This window comes from Megalobrama amblycephala, linkage group LG24 (assembly GCF_018812025.1).
Source record: "Megalobrama amblycephala isolate DHTTF-2021 linkage group LG24, ASM1881202v1, whole genome shotgun sequence".
NCBI classification, from domain to species: Eukaryota; Metazoa; Chordata; class Actinopteri; order Cypriniformes; family Xenocyprididae; genus Megalobrama; species Megalobrama amblycephala.
This window is the reverse complement of record NC_063067.1, coordinates 15,710,595-15,725,709: the sequence shown is the minus strand read 5'-3', so window position 1 is coordinate 15,725,709 and position 15,115 is coordinate 15,710,595. Positions and strand designations below refer to the sequence as shown.

At 34.6% G+C, this 15,115-nt stretch overlaps 2 protein-coding genes across 2 annotated transcripts; one reads left to right on the top strand and one right to left on the bottom strand.

Annotated features, from left to right (window-relative positions):
• On the bottom strand, positions 1-9,450 carry mtfr2 (mitochondrial fission regulator 2). Its single transcript, XM_048177308.1, has 8 exons — positions 9,350-9,450; positions 8,898-9,047; positions 8,664-8,768; positions 7,011-7,135; positions 6,571-6,788; positions 4,429-4,717; positions 4,168-4,351; positions 1-616 (listed from the first exon to the last, which is right to left on the bottom strand). Exons 2-8 carry the CDS (start codon positions 8,967-8,969, stop codon positions 572-574), a joined length of 1,038 nt encoding a protein of 345 aa, XP_048033265.1. The 5' UTR covers positions 8,970-9,047; positions 9,350-9,450; the 3' UTR covers positions 1-571.
• armc1l (armadillo repeat containing 1, like) lies at positions 9,437-15,027 on the top strand. The gene is made up of 7 exons (XM_048177309.1): positions 9,437-9,570; positions 10,764-10,928; positions 11,519-11,610; positions 11,843-12,032; positions 12,152-12,268; positions 12,413-12,487; positions 14,328-15,027. Exons 2-7 carry the CDS (start codon positions 10,776-10,778, stop codon positions 14,517-14,519), a joined length of 819 nt encoding a protein of 272 aa, XP_048033266.1. The 5' UTR covers positions 9,437-9,570; positions 10,764-10,775; the 3' UTR covers positions 14,520-15,027.
• The last annotated feature ends 88 nt before the right edge of the window (positions 15,028-15,115 follow it).

Below are 15,115 nucleotides of genomic sequence, written 5' to 3'. Positions count from 1 at the left end.
TTTGAAAGGCTTCTTACTTGTTTATTGCTTCTGATAGTGATACTGCATTAACAGTTTGTAGGAGAGGATGAAAATACAGCAGAAACATGGATGAACCAATTATTAGCAAAAATAGGTACCAAACTTAAAATATCACTGATAAGTTGTTCAGAGAACTTTTGTTAGTCCAACTATGCTTTAAATGAAAAAAAAAAAAAAAAAAAAAAACATCAGTATAAAAAGAGGCATTGCATAGATCCACATTTGTGGCTTAAAGTTGTAGCAACTTATGACATAATTACTGCCATCCTGAATCAATACTTTTGATTCAGGATGTAAAGTATTAATCATTCACAATTAAGAAGTCCTTTGTATATAATATTTACAAATAAAAATCAGCATGTACAAAAATTACTTGCCCACACACAAAAAAAAAAAATCTCAAAAACATGCACAGTGTTTTCAGATGGAGGCATGTGTGATAAATTCAGAGAGAAAGTGGAAAAGGAAAAAGAGACCAACATTGAAAAGAAATCTGTCCGTCACATAAGTCCATGACAATTTTGATTCCGGAAGACTTTAAGGTCAAGGGTCAAAGGTGAATGCGTCCCTGGCTGCGTCTGGTGTGATGGAGAATCTGTAAACCATTAAGACACTAAAGTCACAACAGCACACAATGCATTCTCATGAAACTGCATTCTCAACTAAATTTTACAGCAAAACGTCAAGGGTTCTGTCTAAGTATTGTGCAATAGTGCTACATAAACACAGGTGTAGGAAAGTGGTTAGGAAAAGCTCTTCGTTACAGAAGACCACAAGTGTTTTAGAAAGATATACTAAGATCTGAGCATAAAGAGCTTAAAAATGAATTAGCACTCATAACTGCTTTTAATAGGAATTCAGATTTAATTCCCATAAACGGTTTCTATTCGGCAAACAAATGGGTTCAGTCAATGCTGAGGTGTCTCATTTGCGTTTCACGTGGCTGCTGCACTGTGATGAAAAGTTGCCCTCTGCTGGTCTAAAGGTAACAATTAGGTTTCTGGACTTACACAACTTCCCCTAGCGGTTCAAATTAAAAATGCACTGCTATTATTGCTCTCAAAAGGCTCAAAAATCCAACATGAACCCTGCTTGCTGCTAGTTTAACATCTATTTCCCAAGTTGTGCTATGTTTTTATGGCACTCAGAAACTCCTGTAAATTAACAGGACTGGTGGAGAAAATTAGCATGTGTGCTAAAACACTTAAGCAAGTGCATATGGTTCGTCCAATTGAACTGTGATGTCCATGTCAAAAAAAATGTAATAATAATAATAATAATAATAACAACAACAGTACATATCTATAATCTGAGGAGATTACTACTGAGGACATTACGAAAGCGACAGCAATGAATGCATGGACAACACCACAAATAAGTGGATAAACATTTGCATATTCTAAAAAAAACGGAAGAAAACTATGTTTACATGAGATTTGAAAATATTGTATTTTTCTCAAATGCCTATTAAAAAAAAGGTAATACAGAAGTTCACATACAGTGTAAAATCAGGGTAATGGGTAGGGCTGTATGAATTGCAATTGTTCTGCTTGTTTGACAATTTGGCCAGAAATTGTCATTTATCTCAATATGGCTTTAAATTAATGATAATATTATATTATTATATTTTATTGTAATATATAACTATTATTATTATTACTAATTAAAAATATTTAACAAAGAAATACAGTGCCCTCCACAATTATTGGCACCCTTAGTAAATATGAGCAAAGGTGGATGTGAAAATAAATCTGCATTGTTTATCCTTTTGATCTTTCATTCAAAAAATTCACAAAATTCTAACCTATCATTGAAGGAAAACAGTTGAAAGTGGGGGGAAACTCACATTATGAAATAAATGTTTTTCTCCAATACATGTTGGCCACAATTATTGGCACCCCTAGAAATTCTTATTAGTAAAATATATCTGAAGTATATTCCCATTCATATTTACATTTTTTTAGCACACCAGGGTGATCATAAACATGAAATTGTCGAGCCATGACTTCCTGTTCCACAGGAGTATAAATATGAGGAAACACAAAGGCCAAATTCCCTTAATCATTCATCACAATGAGAAAAAACAAAGAATATAGTTCTGATTGTTGAGCTTCACAAAATAGAAAGTGGCTGTAAGAAAATAGCTAAAGCATTGAAAATCCCCATTTCCACCATCAGGGCAATAATTAAGAAGCTTCCAATCAACTAAACGTGTTACAAATCTGCCTGGAAGAGGACATGTGTCTAAATCGTCCTAATGTGAAGTGAGGAGGAAAGTTTGAGTAGACAAAGACTCTCCTAGGATCACAGCTGAAGAATTACAGAGATTAAGCTTGAGTCTTGAGTCTCAGAAAGCCTAAAAAAATGATCAAACAGCACCTACATCCCCACAAGTTGTTCGGGAGGGTTTTCAAGAAAAATCCTCTGCTCTCATCCAGAAACAATCTCCAGTATATTCAGTTGTCAAGACACGACTTGGAACTTCAAACGGGATCCAGGCTTCTATGGTCAGATGAAACTAAAAAAAGAGCTTTTTGGCAGCAAACCCACCAGATGGGTTTGGTGCACACATGGATAAAAAGTGCCCCATGCCCACGGTTAAATATAATGCTGGATCTTAAATGCTGTGAGCCTATTTTTCTGCTGGAGGTCCTGGACATCTTGTTCAGATACATGGTATCATGGATTCTACCAAATATCAACAGATAAAAAAAAATCAAAACCTGACCGGACTTTCTGCTAGAAATCCAATAATGGGCCGTTGGTTGGATCTTCCATCAGGACAATGATTCCAAAACAAACATCAAAACCAACACAAAAATGTGTCACTGAGCACAAAATGAAGCTTCTGCCATGGCCATCTCAGTCCTCTGACCTGAACCCTAAAGAAAATGAGTGGATTGAACTGAAGAAGAGAAGCACCAGCATGGAGCTGAAAATCTGAAGGATCTGGAGAGATTCTGCATGAAGGAATGATCTCTGATCTCGTCAGGTGTTCTCCAAACTCATGAGGCATTATAGGTGAAGACTCAGAGCTGTTATCTTGGAAAAGGAGGTTGCAAAAACTATTGAATAAAAGGGTGCCAATAATTGTGGCCAACGTGTTTTGGAGAAAAACATTTATTTCATAATGTGACTTTCCCCCCACTTTCAATTATTTTCCTTAAATGAAAGGTTATAATTTTGTGAATTTTTTGAATGAAAGATCAAAAGGATAAACAATGCAGATTTATTTTCACAGCTGCTTTTGCTCATAATTACTAAGGGTGCCAATAATTGTGGAGGGCACTGTATCACCATTGTAATATTTACTGTAAAATTGTTTAAGATAAATAATACAATACTGACAATTTTTGTGTTAACTAAAATCACAATACTAATATTTATGTTTTTAATTTCATCAAGCTTCTATTTTGGCAGAAAACAGCTGGCTTATAAGCGCTTATTTCAAATTTGGGAAGATGGTTGGAGCATTTGCATTCCCAAATACAGAGCAGATGCAGATATGAACTTGCGTTGATTAGCATTTACCGTGAGACGAGTCGGTTTGAGCCACTGAAAACATTGAATCATGAGCTGCTTGTGTGTGTAAAAGAAAACAGTGCTGTGCTTCACTCTGAAACACACCCCAAATTCATTTAATTAAATTGCAGCCTTTGCATTTTGATAATTGCACTGACTCATATTGCGATTTTGGTTTTATTTCAATTAATTGTGCGGCTCTTGTGTGGCGAATGTTTTTTCCTTAAACTGTTATTAACTTTTATCTGCTGCATTTAAAGGATTTACATGAACTTACACCATGTCAAGTTATTAAGCATAATCGGTGTAAGACTGTGCATGTAAATGCACTCAATAGGTACAAAGGCATTTTGGATGGTACCTTGAGGTTTGATTGGTTGGCTTGTACATGATTATATTCCGCCCATATTGTTAACTTGACACAGTGCGTGATGTTGACAAAACTGTACCACATGACATAACAGCTAATGATGCCATCTGACAAATACCTCATTTCATTATCACCCTGTACCACCAAATACTCAGCTGTTTTATTTATCGAGTAAACAGTCAAAACAACACAACCCCTATTGCACTACTGTCAACTGAAATAAAAGTTAGTGGAAAAAGAGGAAGAAGACCTACCCTGGGAGTGTCTGGACTGCTGAAAGGAGAGGGTTCAGCCGAGCGGTTCTCTTTACCAAACGAATCGTCTCTCTGTCTGTGTGCAAACTTCTTTTTCAGTGCTTCGGCGATGAGAGCTGCAGGGTCAGATGAACATGCTACACCTTTACTCTTCCGTCTCCTTACTGGAGTTCCACCTGGAGATCTACAAATACAAAACCATGTTCAGTACTGAGCTTAAAACTAAGACGTGCTTCGAGTTTGAAACCGGTAGATCCATACCTCTCGACAGAACGCAGTTTGACCTGATTCAGGTCTCTCAGCACCTCTAACATGGACGGCAGGGCAGCAGGCGCTGTACCCAGAGACAGATCACACTGCGCAAGCTTTTTCCCTTTTGCTGCCTGTCTTTGTCGAATCACCTCCGACACGGACACCTCTGTGCAGCTGGCCATAGCCGGAGGAGGAAGTGGGGGTGGAGGTGGAGGAGGACAGACAGGAGTGGAAGTGAGGACAGGAATTGGTAGAGTAGAGCATGGAGTGCCAGGATCAGCTGGAAGAACGGCACGGCCTGAGATATAAAAAGATATCAGAGTGATACATTAAAGGGGTCATATCATAATTTATTTTTAATCATTTTATTTTGTCCCTGAGGTCCACGAATATTAATCAGTTCATTCGGCATGTGATTAGCTAAGGACAAAAAAAAAATAAAGAAAAGAAAAAGAAACATTTTCCCCATTCAATCTGACTATACAATAATGATAATAATAATAATAATTATTATTATAAACAATATTTTTATTTTATTACAAGGTATCAGTGATGTTATATGTTATATCATAAATTTTTTAGTCATTTTATTTTTCCTCAGCGTTCCACGAGTCAAGTTATTATTTGCTCCAAAAACAGCCAATTAGGACTCTCTGACCCATAAAATATATATATATATATATATATATATATATATATATATATATATATATATATATATATATATATATATATATATATATATATATATATAATAAATATTTAATTAATAATAATTTAATCTATTTAATAATTAATAATTATTAATCTATTTCAATGTAACTTTCATTCTAAATTAAAATACTAAAAAGCACATAAAAACCAAGATTTAAACTGAAATCATCTTTTTTCCCCTCCTTATCTATTGTATTTAATTGTTCTTCAAGCTTTTGGAATCACAAAATGAATTGTGGTTGATTAATTTTACATATAAATAGTCCTAGTTTCTGTTAACAAAAACGTTTGAAAACAAGCAGCTTTGTTATAATTACAGCAGAAATACCAAAACTATCTATTTGGGGGTCCTTTGAATATTGTGTTGGACAACAGGGGGCCTTTAAGTCAAAAGCTTGAGAACCTATACACAGCTAAGAACAGAACTGTCCGAATTTCCAACATTTGACCCCCTTAAGCGCTCTAATAAAGCAATAAGCTCTGTGAAGCCATGCTTTACAGTGAATTTATAACAGCTAAGGGGCGTTGTTAGGCCCGACGTGGAGTGGAGTGCCTAAAACACCCTAAAGCTGTTATAAATTCACTGTAAACATGGCTTCACAGAGCTTATTGCTTTTATAAAACGGTTACCACACAATACAAATATTAAAGCCAAAAAATATGTATCAATGCAACTTTCATGAAGTAAAATCATTAAATGCCTTCCTTCCGCTGGAAAAAAAATAGTCCCTGACCATGAACAGCAACAAAAGTTACATATATTATGACTCTAGATGGCGGCAAAGATTGTCTTTATGAGCGAGTCACTCAGTCGCAAAGACTTTTATATTGAAACTTGTTGTGAACACGGAACAAGACGCAAATGACAAACGCTTTGACTAGCGCTGTCAGTGTCAGCAGGGCACGGGAAAACCCTTTAAATGTTAAAAGAACAAAATCGCAGTGGATATTCAAACAGATTTTTTATTATGAACACAGGACTGACCTGAAGGAAAATTCTAAATCTGAATGCAGGTAATAAACTTGCTCACTCGATCTCTTTCTGACAATACTCTTCTACATAATGCAGTAAGCTTCAATGAACAAAATCACTTGAGAACAAACATATATTTAAGTTGCTAAAAGTGGTTGCTAAGACAGATGCAGCAACATACACACTCAGTGGTGCAGCGATACTTATGTAATGCGGTCAGCTATATGTTTTCAGGAATTTTACAGTGGCTTCGAACGCGGCTCAACCAATCAGAAACAAGGGCTGGAACTATCCGTTTTAAAAAAAAAAAAAATAAACCATGTTTGTTTCTTTAAAAGTATAATCTATGTGAATTTGGGTTTGTGGCTAAAAATATCCACCACAGACAGCCTTTTCATTATATGAGATAGGAATCTCTAACAATCGGTCAGTTACAGCACTGGCATATTAAGAGAGTACAGTACCTGCTGGAGCTGTGACTATCATAGCGATCTGTGCTCGTAGTCTCTGCAGCTCCTCTTCCAGAGCTGAGATCTTCTGCAGGGCCTCTGGCTGAGTGCCCGGCTCCAGCACCCTGCCTCTCTTCTGAGCCGGTACAGACACGGACAATGGACGTTCACACCCCAATGAAGGAATCTCGAAACCTTGCTGTACACAGTGTTTCCTCAGCGGGATTGCAGTTCTGTTATAAACATGGTAAGACATGATGACACTCTGAACTTTCTCCATAAAACAAAACTAGCATAAATTACATACACACTCTCTTGTGAAGATCAGAATCCATCAAGAAATCTCATAACAGGCGTAACTTATGTTCAGAAGTATATTTAGCACTCATACAGACACCGTCAGTGAGCTATTAATAAAAACCTTTGTGTTTTTACAGCTGCTGATGTGTGACAACCTGAATTTAGTGTGGCTCTCTCCTTCATCTTCCACCAGCCAAAGCACATCCGCCAATGTAGGAATGGCTGGTGTATCCACTGACACATCAATATGCCCTTGTCTATTGAATGTCTGCAGAGGAATCTAGAAACAAAGAGTAAGAACTCATTGGTGAAGGTGCACTTAAGTCTTTCAAAGCCTTGAGTATGCGAAGAGACTTTATCAACAATTTATACCATGTGAACACATGCATGTAATAACCTGACCTGTACATTTGCCTTATGCATGTGTTCCAAAATGAGCTATTCATAAAAGATTAATACTTTTTTATATTATATAATAGAAAAATACTTGGTGTACACTTGCTGTATGAACAGTTTTATTATTTTGTGAACAAATGTTCATGCAAAAATAGCCTTTATCTTGTTTGAGTCGATGCTGTTGTTGATAAACTATTAAAAAGAAAAAAAAAGATTAAAAAGAAAAAAAAAGAAATTGAAATAAAATGTAATTAAATAATTAAATTATAAATATTAGATGAAATGCTTTTTAAAAAGAGTAACTAAAATAAGCAGATTAAGTGCTAAAAATACTAAAACTGAAATAAAAGCAAAATTGAATTAAAAAAAAATAATAATAAAATGACAAAAGCACAGCAAGTTACTAAAACTAAAATGAAGATGAAAACGAAAAATATAAATATAAAAACTAATACAAAATATTAATAAATAATTAAAATAACACTGATGTTGAGTGTAGATTTTTTAATTATATTTTCTAAAAGTTTTAAAAATTAGAAAAATAAATGACTGATCGGATCTTTAAAGGATTAGTTCACTTCTGAATAAAAATTTCCTGATAATTTACTCACCCCCTTGTCGTCCAAGGTGTTCATGTCTTTCTTTCTTCAGTCGAAAAGAAATTAACATTTTTGAGGAAAACATCCCAGGATTTTTCTCAATATAGTGGACTTCACTGGGGTTCAACGGGTTGAAGGTCCAAATTGCAGTTTCAGTGCAGCTTCAAAGCGTTCTACACGATCCCAGACGAGAAATAAGGGTCTTATCTAGCGAAACGATCAACCATTTTTTTTTTTTATTATAAAAATTTATATACTTTTTAACCACAAATGCTTGTCTTGCACTGCGATCTGCCACGCATTACGTTAGAAAGGTCACACATGATGTAGAGTAAAAAACTTCATCTAATTTTCTTCAAAATCTTCCGATATCATTGTTTTAACTTTTTTTTGTAAAGGGCATTTAGCTTAATTTTGGCACGTTTGGTTTGAAGACACTGGATCGGTAGTTTCGGTACTACGTCACGCATGACCTTTGTAACATGATTATGTCATGTGTGCGGATCGCAGAGCAGATTTTTTAGAAAATGACCGATCGTTTCATTAGATAAGACCCTTATTCCTCATCTGGGATTGTGTAGAGCTCTTTGAAGCTGCACTGAAACTGCAATTTGGACCTTCAACCCGTTGAACCAAGTCCACTATAATGAGAAAAATCCTGGAATATTTTCCTCAAAAAACTAAATTACTTTTCGACTGAAGAAAGAAAGACACAAACATCTTAGATGACATGGGGGTGAGTAAATTATCAGGAAATTTTCATTCAAAAGTGAACGAATCCTTTAATAATACATAGATACATAGAGACAGCACCTGAAACCGCAGCCGTGGGTGAGGACAGAGAGGAAGGTTTGTTCCAATCATACGGACTATACTGCGGTACTGTCCACACTGTGTACTCTCCCATACTGGAACCAACTGCAACAACAGTGTTCACAAACATATACTGTTAAAAAGTTGCATTTATCAACTTGAGCATGTAAAATCTCGTTTATTGATTTGTTTTTCCACATAGTCACACTAATTTAATTCAATTATCATATTTACCATATCAGGAGGCACTCCAAAGTATTCCAGGACACATCTCAGCAGATCAACGATGTCCTCCAGCAGAGACATTGACAGTTTCCCTGTGTTTTCCACGCTGGATTCTGCTGACAGATGAACAACACACTGCAGCAAACTTCTCCACGTGACCTGAGGGAGCAAATCCGCTGCAGCCGTTCAATTCTCTAACAAAACCGTCGGTAAAACGTTTATCGTTTAAAACTTTAACGATGAAATACCGAGAACAAACGGCATAACATTATATTATATGAGAGAGAAACGTAATTAAGGACAACACTAATTATTTATCAGCATCAGCCACTATCCTACAATGAGCGCGTGAGAACACAAACGTATTTCAAACCGCGTTAATCTAATTTATACACCTATGCGTTGAATTGTTACTAAAATAGCGTTTATATTTACAAAGACAAGCGTATTATTCACTTTACCTCTTTCCTGTATCACGCTTTCCTTGTTCAGGTAAACTCAAATAAAGCTCTTTGCTTGAGAGCGTTTGTGATTGGTCCGGAGAGGAGGGGTGGAGCCTGTTGCCAATCAGATTGAACGTTTTATAAACGTCGTCAAGCGCCTTCGACCAATCATTTTGTTTGAATAGAAGCAGTGGGAAGTTTTGTATTTTGTGTGTTCGCTGTTAAAAGTAACGGTAGTGGTGAGTACACTGTAAAAATGTTTTGATAATCAACATATTCCAGGAAGTAAGTTTTGAGAATGATGTGTAGGTTAAAATGAATAAAAAACAGATTCTCTTTCAATTACAGAGATGTAAAGTATGTAAAACTTGAATCTGAATTCAAACTACATTAGCTATCATGCTAACAGACTGCTGAATAAGGAACTGATGGTCTCGAGGTTATTAGTGTCTTCAGCTTTTGTGCTATAATTAACTATTTTTCTGTTAACTCTTTTAATTCCACTTGTGACCATAATATACTTGTTGAGAAGGACTGAAAATATGTATTTTACTCATGGTTTTGATTTAATGTGGGTATTTTTACATGACTTGTGTCAGTGGTCACATGACCGGAGCTGTTGTTCTTTCTGAAATATGTTTGTGTCAAAGCTCTATAGAATAAAACATAAAAACATGGTACAATACGCCCACAGCTACCATATTAGTACATGTATACTATTTATAGGGTCTATTATTAAAGGGTTAATTCACCCAAAAATGAAAATAATGTCATTTATTACTCACCCTCATGCCGTTCCAGACCTTCGTTCATCTTCGGAACGTAAATTAAGATATTTTTGATGCACAAAGAACAAAGCCATTCAAACTCTCAAGATCCATTAATGTACTAAAAACATATTTAAATCAGTTCATGTGAGTACAGTGGTTCAAATAAAAAAATAACGACTTATATAGCGATGACCTATTTTTAAAACACTGCTTCATTAAGCCTCAGAGCATAATGAATCAGCGTGTCGAATCAGCGGTTCAGAGCGCCAAAGTCAGCAGTTTGGCGGTTGATTTAAATATGTTTTTAGTACATTAATGGATCTTGAGAGAGGAAATGTCATTGCTGGCTATGCAGGCCTCACGGAGCCATCGGATTTCAACAAAAATATCTTAATTTGTGTTCCGAAGATTAACGAAGGTCTTATGGGTGTGGAACGGCATGAGGGTCAGTAATAAATGACATTATTTTCATTCTTGGGTGAACTAACCCTTTAATGTGCTATTACAATTTCTCTATCAATTATGACCACAATACATAAAAACAAGTGAGAAAACAAAAAGATTCGTTTTGATTAAATGAAAGTATTGGATCATGTTTTAAAAGGGGATTTATGTAATCAAATGTTTCAAATAATTTGTCTTCATATCCCTCGGTGTTTCAGGTATCCACAAAAATGATGGACGCATTATCAGTAGTCACACAGCTGCGGGACTTGGCATCAGAACCACAGAATCGGGAGGCGATTGTTCAGGACCAGGGTTGCCTTCCAGGACTAGTGCTGTTTCTAGACCATAAGGACTCTAAAGTGCTTTTTGCCACCCTCCAGGTACCCTCAGACCTGATTTGTCAGCGCACAAAAACTTTCTTGTTTATAAAAGAGGGCCTATTCTACTTTTTACATTTTCAACTTTCTTTAGTGTTTAATGTTGTCCACTCTAAAAGGAGTTATTCTCTATATCAGTAAGCAAGCACTGTTTCTGAACTCACTGAAACGCTTTGATTGTAGTCTTGAGTTTTATTCCAGGGATGTACACGTCACATTATCCCTCATTTAAATATTATCGACCAAGGTTGAGTTGCATTAGTTGTGTGTTTAAACTTGCACTTATGGAAAGGGGCATGACATTTCTGAAACACACTGAAGCGGTTCACTAATCACAACACACTGGTACAGCCAACCAATCAGAGCACACTGTGCTTTTTGGAAAGAGGGCGTTCATAGAGACCAGAGCAAAAAAGCGCTTCCTGACAGACTGGGAAAAGAGGTGCTGCAACAATGTAAAATATGTGAAAAATAATGTGTTTTTTGTACATTCAAGCATAAAAACTTATTCTGTAAGACCCTAAAAACAAAATCAAGAGGGTATAATATGGCCTCTTTAAAAAGTCCTAACCTTTTCTGCTATGTCTCCTCAGACTTTGCGGTACCTGGCCGAATCGCCCCGCAACATCAACACTATGAAAAATGAGCTTGGCATGATGGTGAGCCTGGAGACACTGATGGAGAGGTGATTTTATTATTTTATCTTATTTACTGGTAGATTAAGTGATCTAAGATCTATTTTTAATATATTGAAATTTCCATAAAATCTAATTTGACCATAATTACTTTCTTTATACATGTTTTTTTTGTGTGTGTATTACTGTGCACAATCCATCTATTCACCTTATTTTAAAGAAAAAAAAAAATAGCTTGTTTTCATGATTTTTTTATATCTCTCCCCCCTCTACTGATTGAAGGACTGGCATGACGACTGATATTACAGACCTTGCGAAAGAGGTGTATGGTGTGTTGAGTGGTCAAACACAGAGACAGGCTTGTCAGACTCCAGAGCAACAGAAGAGGAGAAACAAACCACAGTTCTTCATCAACAGCTCCAACAAGAAAGCCAAATCAGTTACCCTGCACATACAAGGCTTAGATGGGGCAGTACGTACCATACATACCTTTCTCACATGCCCTTTGTTAATCCTTCCTGGATCGTAAACTGTTTCTCTTACATTCATGCAGATCACTGGGTAAAATCACATGTGGTATTGTGTTGACAGGATCAGAGAGGTGTCTGTGAAGAGGCCCTTTTGAGGGTCAAAGGTGTAATCAGTTTCACGTTCCAGATGGCTCTGAAGAGATGTACCGTACGCATCCGTGCCGACCTGCCCACTGAGGTACATATACCTTATGTGCATTATATTCTTCTTTCTGTGAGGAGAGAGTCAACTAATAAAAGCAGCATTGTTCTCATTATGTGCAAGAGAAACTAATGTCTTAGTGCACTAATGCACTAACTAATGCAAATGTCTTTTGTTCAGAGTCTGGCCACTGCTATTGCTGCCACAAACATGCTTTCAGCTAAACAGGTAGTGAAAAATGAAAATGGAGAAGAGGTGAGTGTTGCTGTTGTGAGAATGATGATCCGGTCAGGTCAAATTTTTACATGCCATGACATTGTTTTGAATTGTCATCATTAAATAATTAAATTAGATATACATAATTGATATTGATATACATTTTTAATGTTTATATTTTCTTATATTTTATTAGATTAAAATTTGATATATATATATATATATATATATATATATATATATATTATTTATTTTTTTTTTTGTTGCAGTTTGACAACTTTTTATTTTCAAACATTACAACAAATAATTGTTTAGGTTTATTGAGTTGACTTGTTAATTTACAATACTAGCCAGAAGTTACACAGCTGTAATGTAACTATACCAGCTATAAATCCATAAAAACAGTGACATTCAGTGGTTTGAACTTGCCACTATATATATATATATATATATATATATATATATATATATATATATATATATATATATATATATATATATATATATATATATATATATATATATATATATATATATATATATATATATATATAGTACAGTCCAAAAGTTTGGAACCACTAAGATTTTTAATGTTTTTAAAAGAAGTTTCGTCTGCTCACCAAGGCTACATTTATTTAATTAAAAATACAGTAAAAACAGTAATATTGTGAAATATTATTATAATTTAAAATAACTGTTTTCTATTTGAATATATTTCACAAAGTAATTTATTCCTGTGATGGCAAAGCTGAATTTTCAGCATCATTACTCCAGTCTTCAGTGTCACATGATCCTTCAGAAATCATTCTAATATGCTGATCTGCTGCTCAAGAAACATTTAATGTGTACAATTGTACAAAATATTTGTGTACAATATTTTTTTTCAGGATTATTTGATGAATAGAAAGTTCAAAAGAACAGTGTTTATCTGAAATCTAATCTTTTGTAACATTATAAATGTCTTTACTGCCACTTTTGATTGATTTAATGCATCCTTGCTGAATAAAAGTATTAATTTCTTTAATTTCTTTTCAAAAAAATAAAAATAAAAATTCTTACTGACCCCAAACTTTTGAACGGTAGTGTATAATGCTACAGAAGCTTTGTATTTCAGATAAATGCTGTTCTTTTGAACTTTCTATTCATCAAGGAATCCTGAAAAAAAAGTACACAACTGTTTTCAACATTGAAAATAATCATAAATGTTTATTGAGCAGCAGATCAGCATATTAGAATGATTTCTGAAGGATCATGTGACACTGAAGACTGGAGTAACGATGCTGAAAATTCAGCTTTGATCACAGGAATAAATTACTTTGTCAAATATATTTAAATAGTACACAGTTATTTTAAATTGTAATAATATTTCACAATATTATTGTTTTTTACTGTATTTTTAATTAAATAAATGTAGTCTTGGTGAGCAGACGAAACTTCTTTTAAAAACATTAAAAATCTTAGTGGTTCCAAACTGTGGACTGTACTGTGTGTTATATATATATATATATATATATATATATATATATATATATATATATATATTTTTTTTTTTTTTTTTTTTTTTTTTTTTTTTTTCCCAATTTGACAACTTTTTATTTTCAAACATTACAACAAATAATTGTTTAGGTTTATTGAGTTGACTTGTTAATTTACAATACTAGCCAGAAGTTACACAGCTGTAATGTAACTATACCAGCTATAAATCCATAAATATATATATATATATATATATATATATATATATATATATATATATATATATATATATATATATATATATATATATATAAAATACACTGCTTTAAGAGTTTTATGTTATATTTATATGTATATATATTTGCTGTTATTTATTATTTACATGGCTGTACTATGGTTACAGGTTCTCATTCCACTCAGCACCTCTGGCTCAAAGGTAGAAGAGAATTCCCACCTGCCAGATTACCTGCCAGAGGACGAGAGTCCAGAGAAAGAGCTTGACCGCGCAGTGTCCCGTACTGGTGCTAAACAGGACACCGGTGGCAGCTGGCTGAACACAGCAGCCAGTTTCCTCACTAAGACCTTCTACTGGTAAAGCTTGAGTTTCACAGGCTGTTCCTGTCTGAGTTTGGACCTCAACATTTTTAATGAAGATCGGCCTAGAAGAGCAACTCACACCACTGTCAGAGTCTAAAGCACTAGGGAAGGTTGAGTAACTGACAGATGTGCTTTTACAAGCTACCAAAGGTGTCGTTCAGTTTATGAGCGCAACCTTTCGCACAAAGCATCAGCTTCCACCTGATGTATGAGATCTCAGCCACATAACTCGGTATTGAAAACTGTAGATGTTGAGGTCATGTTGTACATTTTATATTATGTTAATGAAAACATTTCTTTCCTCCCTCTCAGGGATCAGATATTTTCTGTTTCTGCTGTCAAGTTTGTCTGTATTTTCTTTCCACTTGATTTCTTGTAAATATTTCCATTTTGGTGTTATAAGGAGAAAAGCATCTTAATTCTCTTCTAAAAATGGAAAAAATTGAAAAACAGATTAAATACATGTTTGATGCTGTTTTGTGTAAAATAAAAGTTTGGAAGGAAAAGGTCTGTGCTGATCTTTGTGTTTTTTTTTTTTTTTTTTTTTTTTTATAAATTAAGTGAATATTGAATTGAATCTATATTGAATATAGA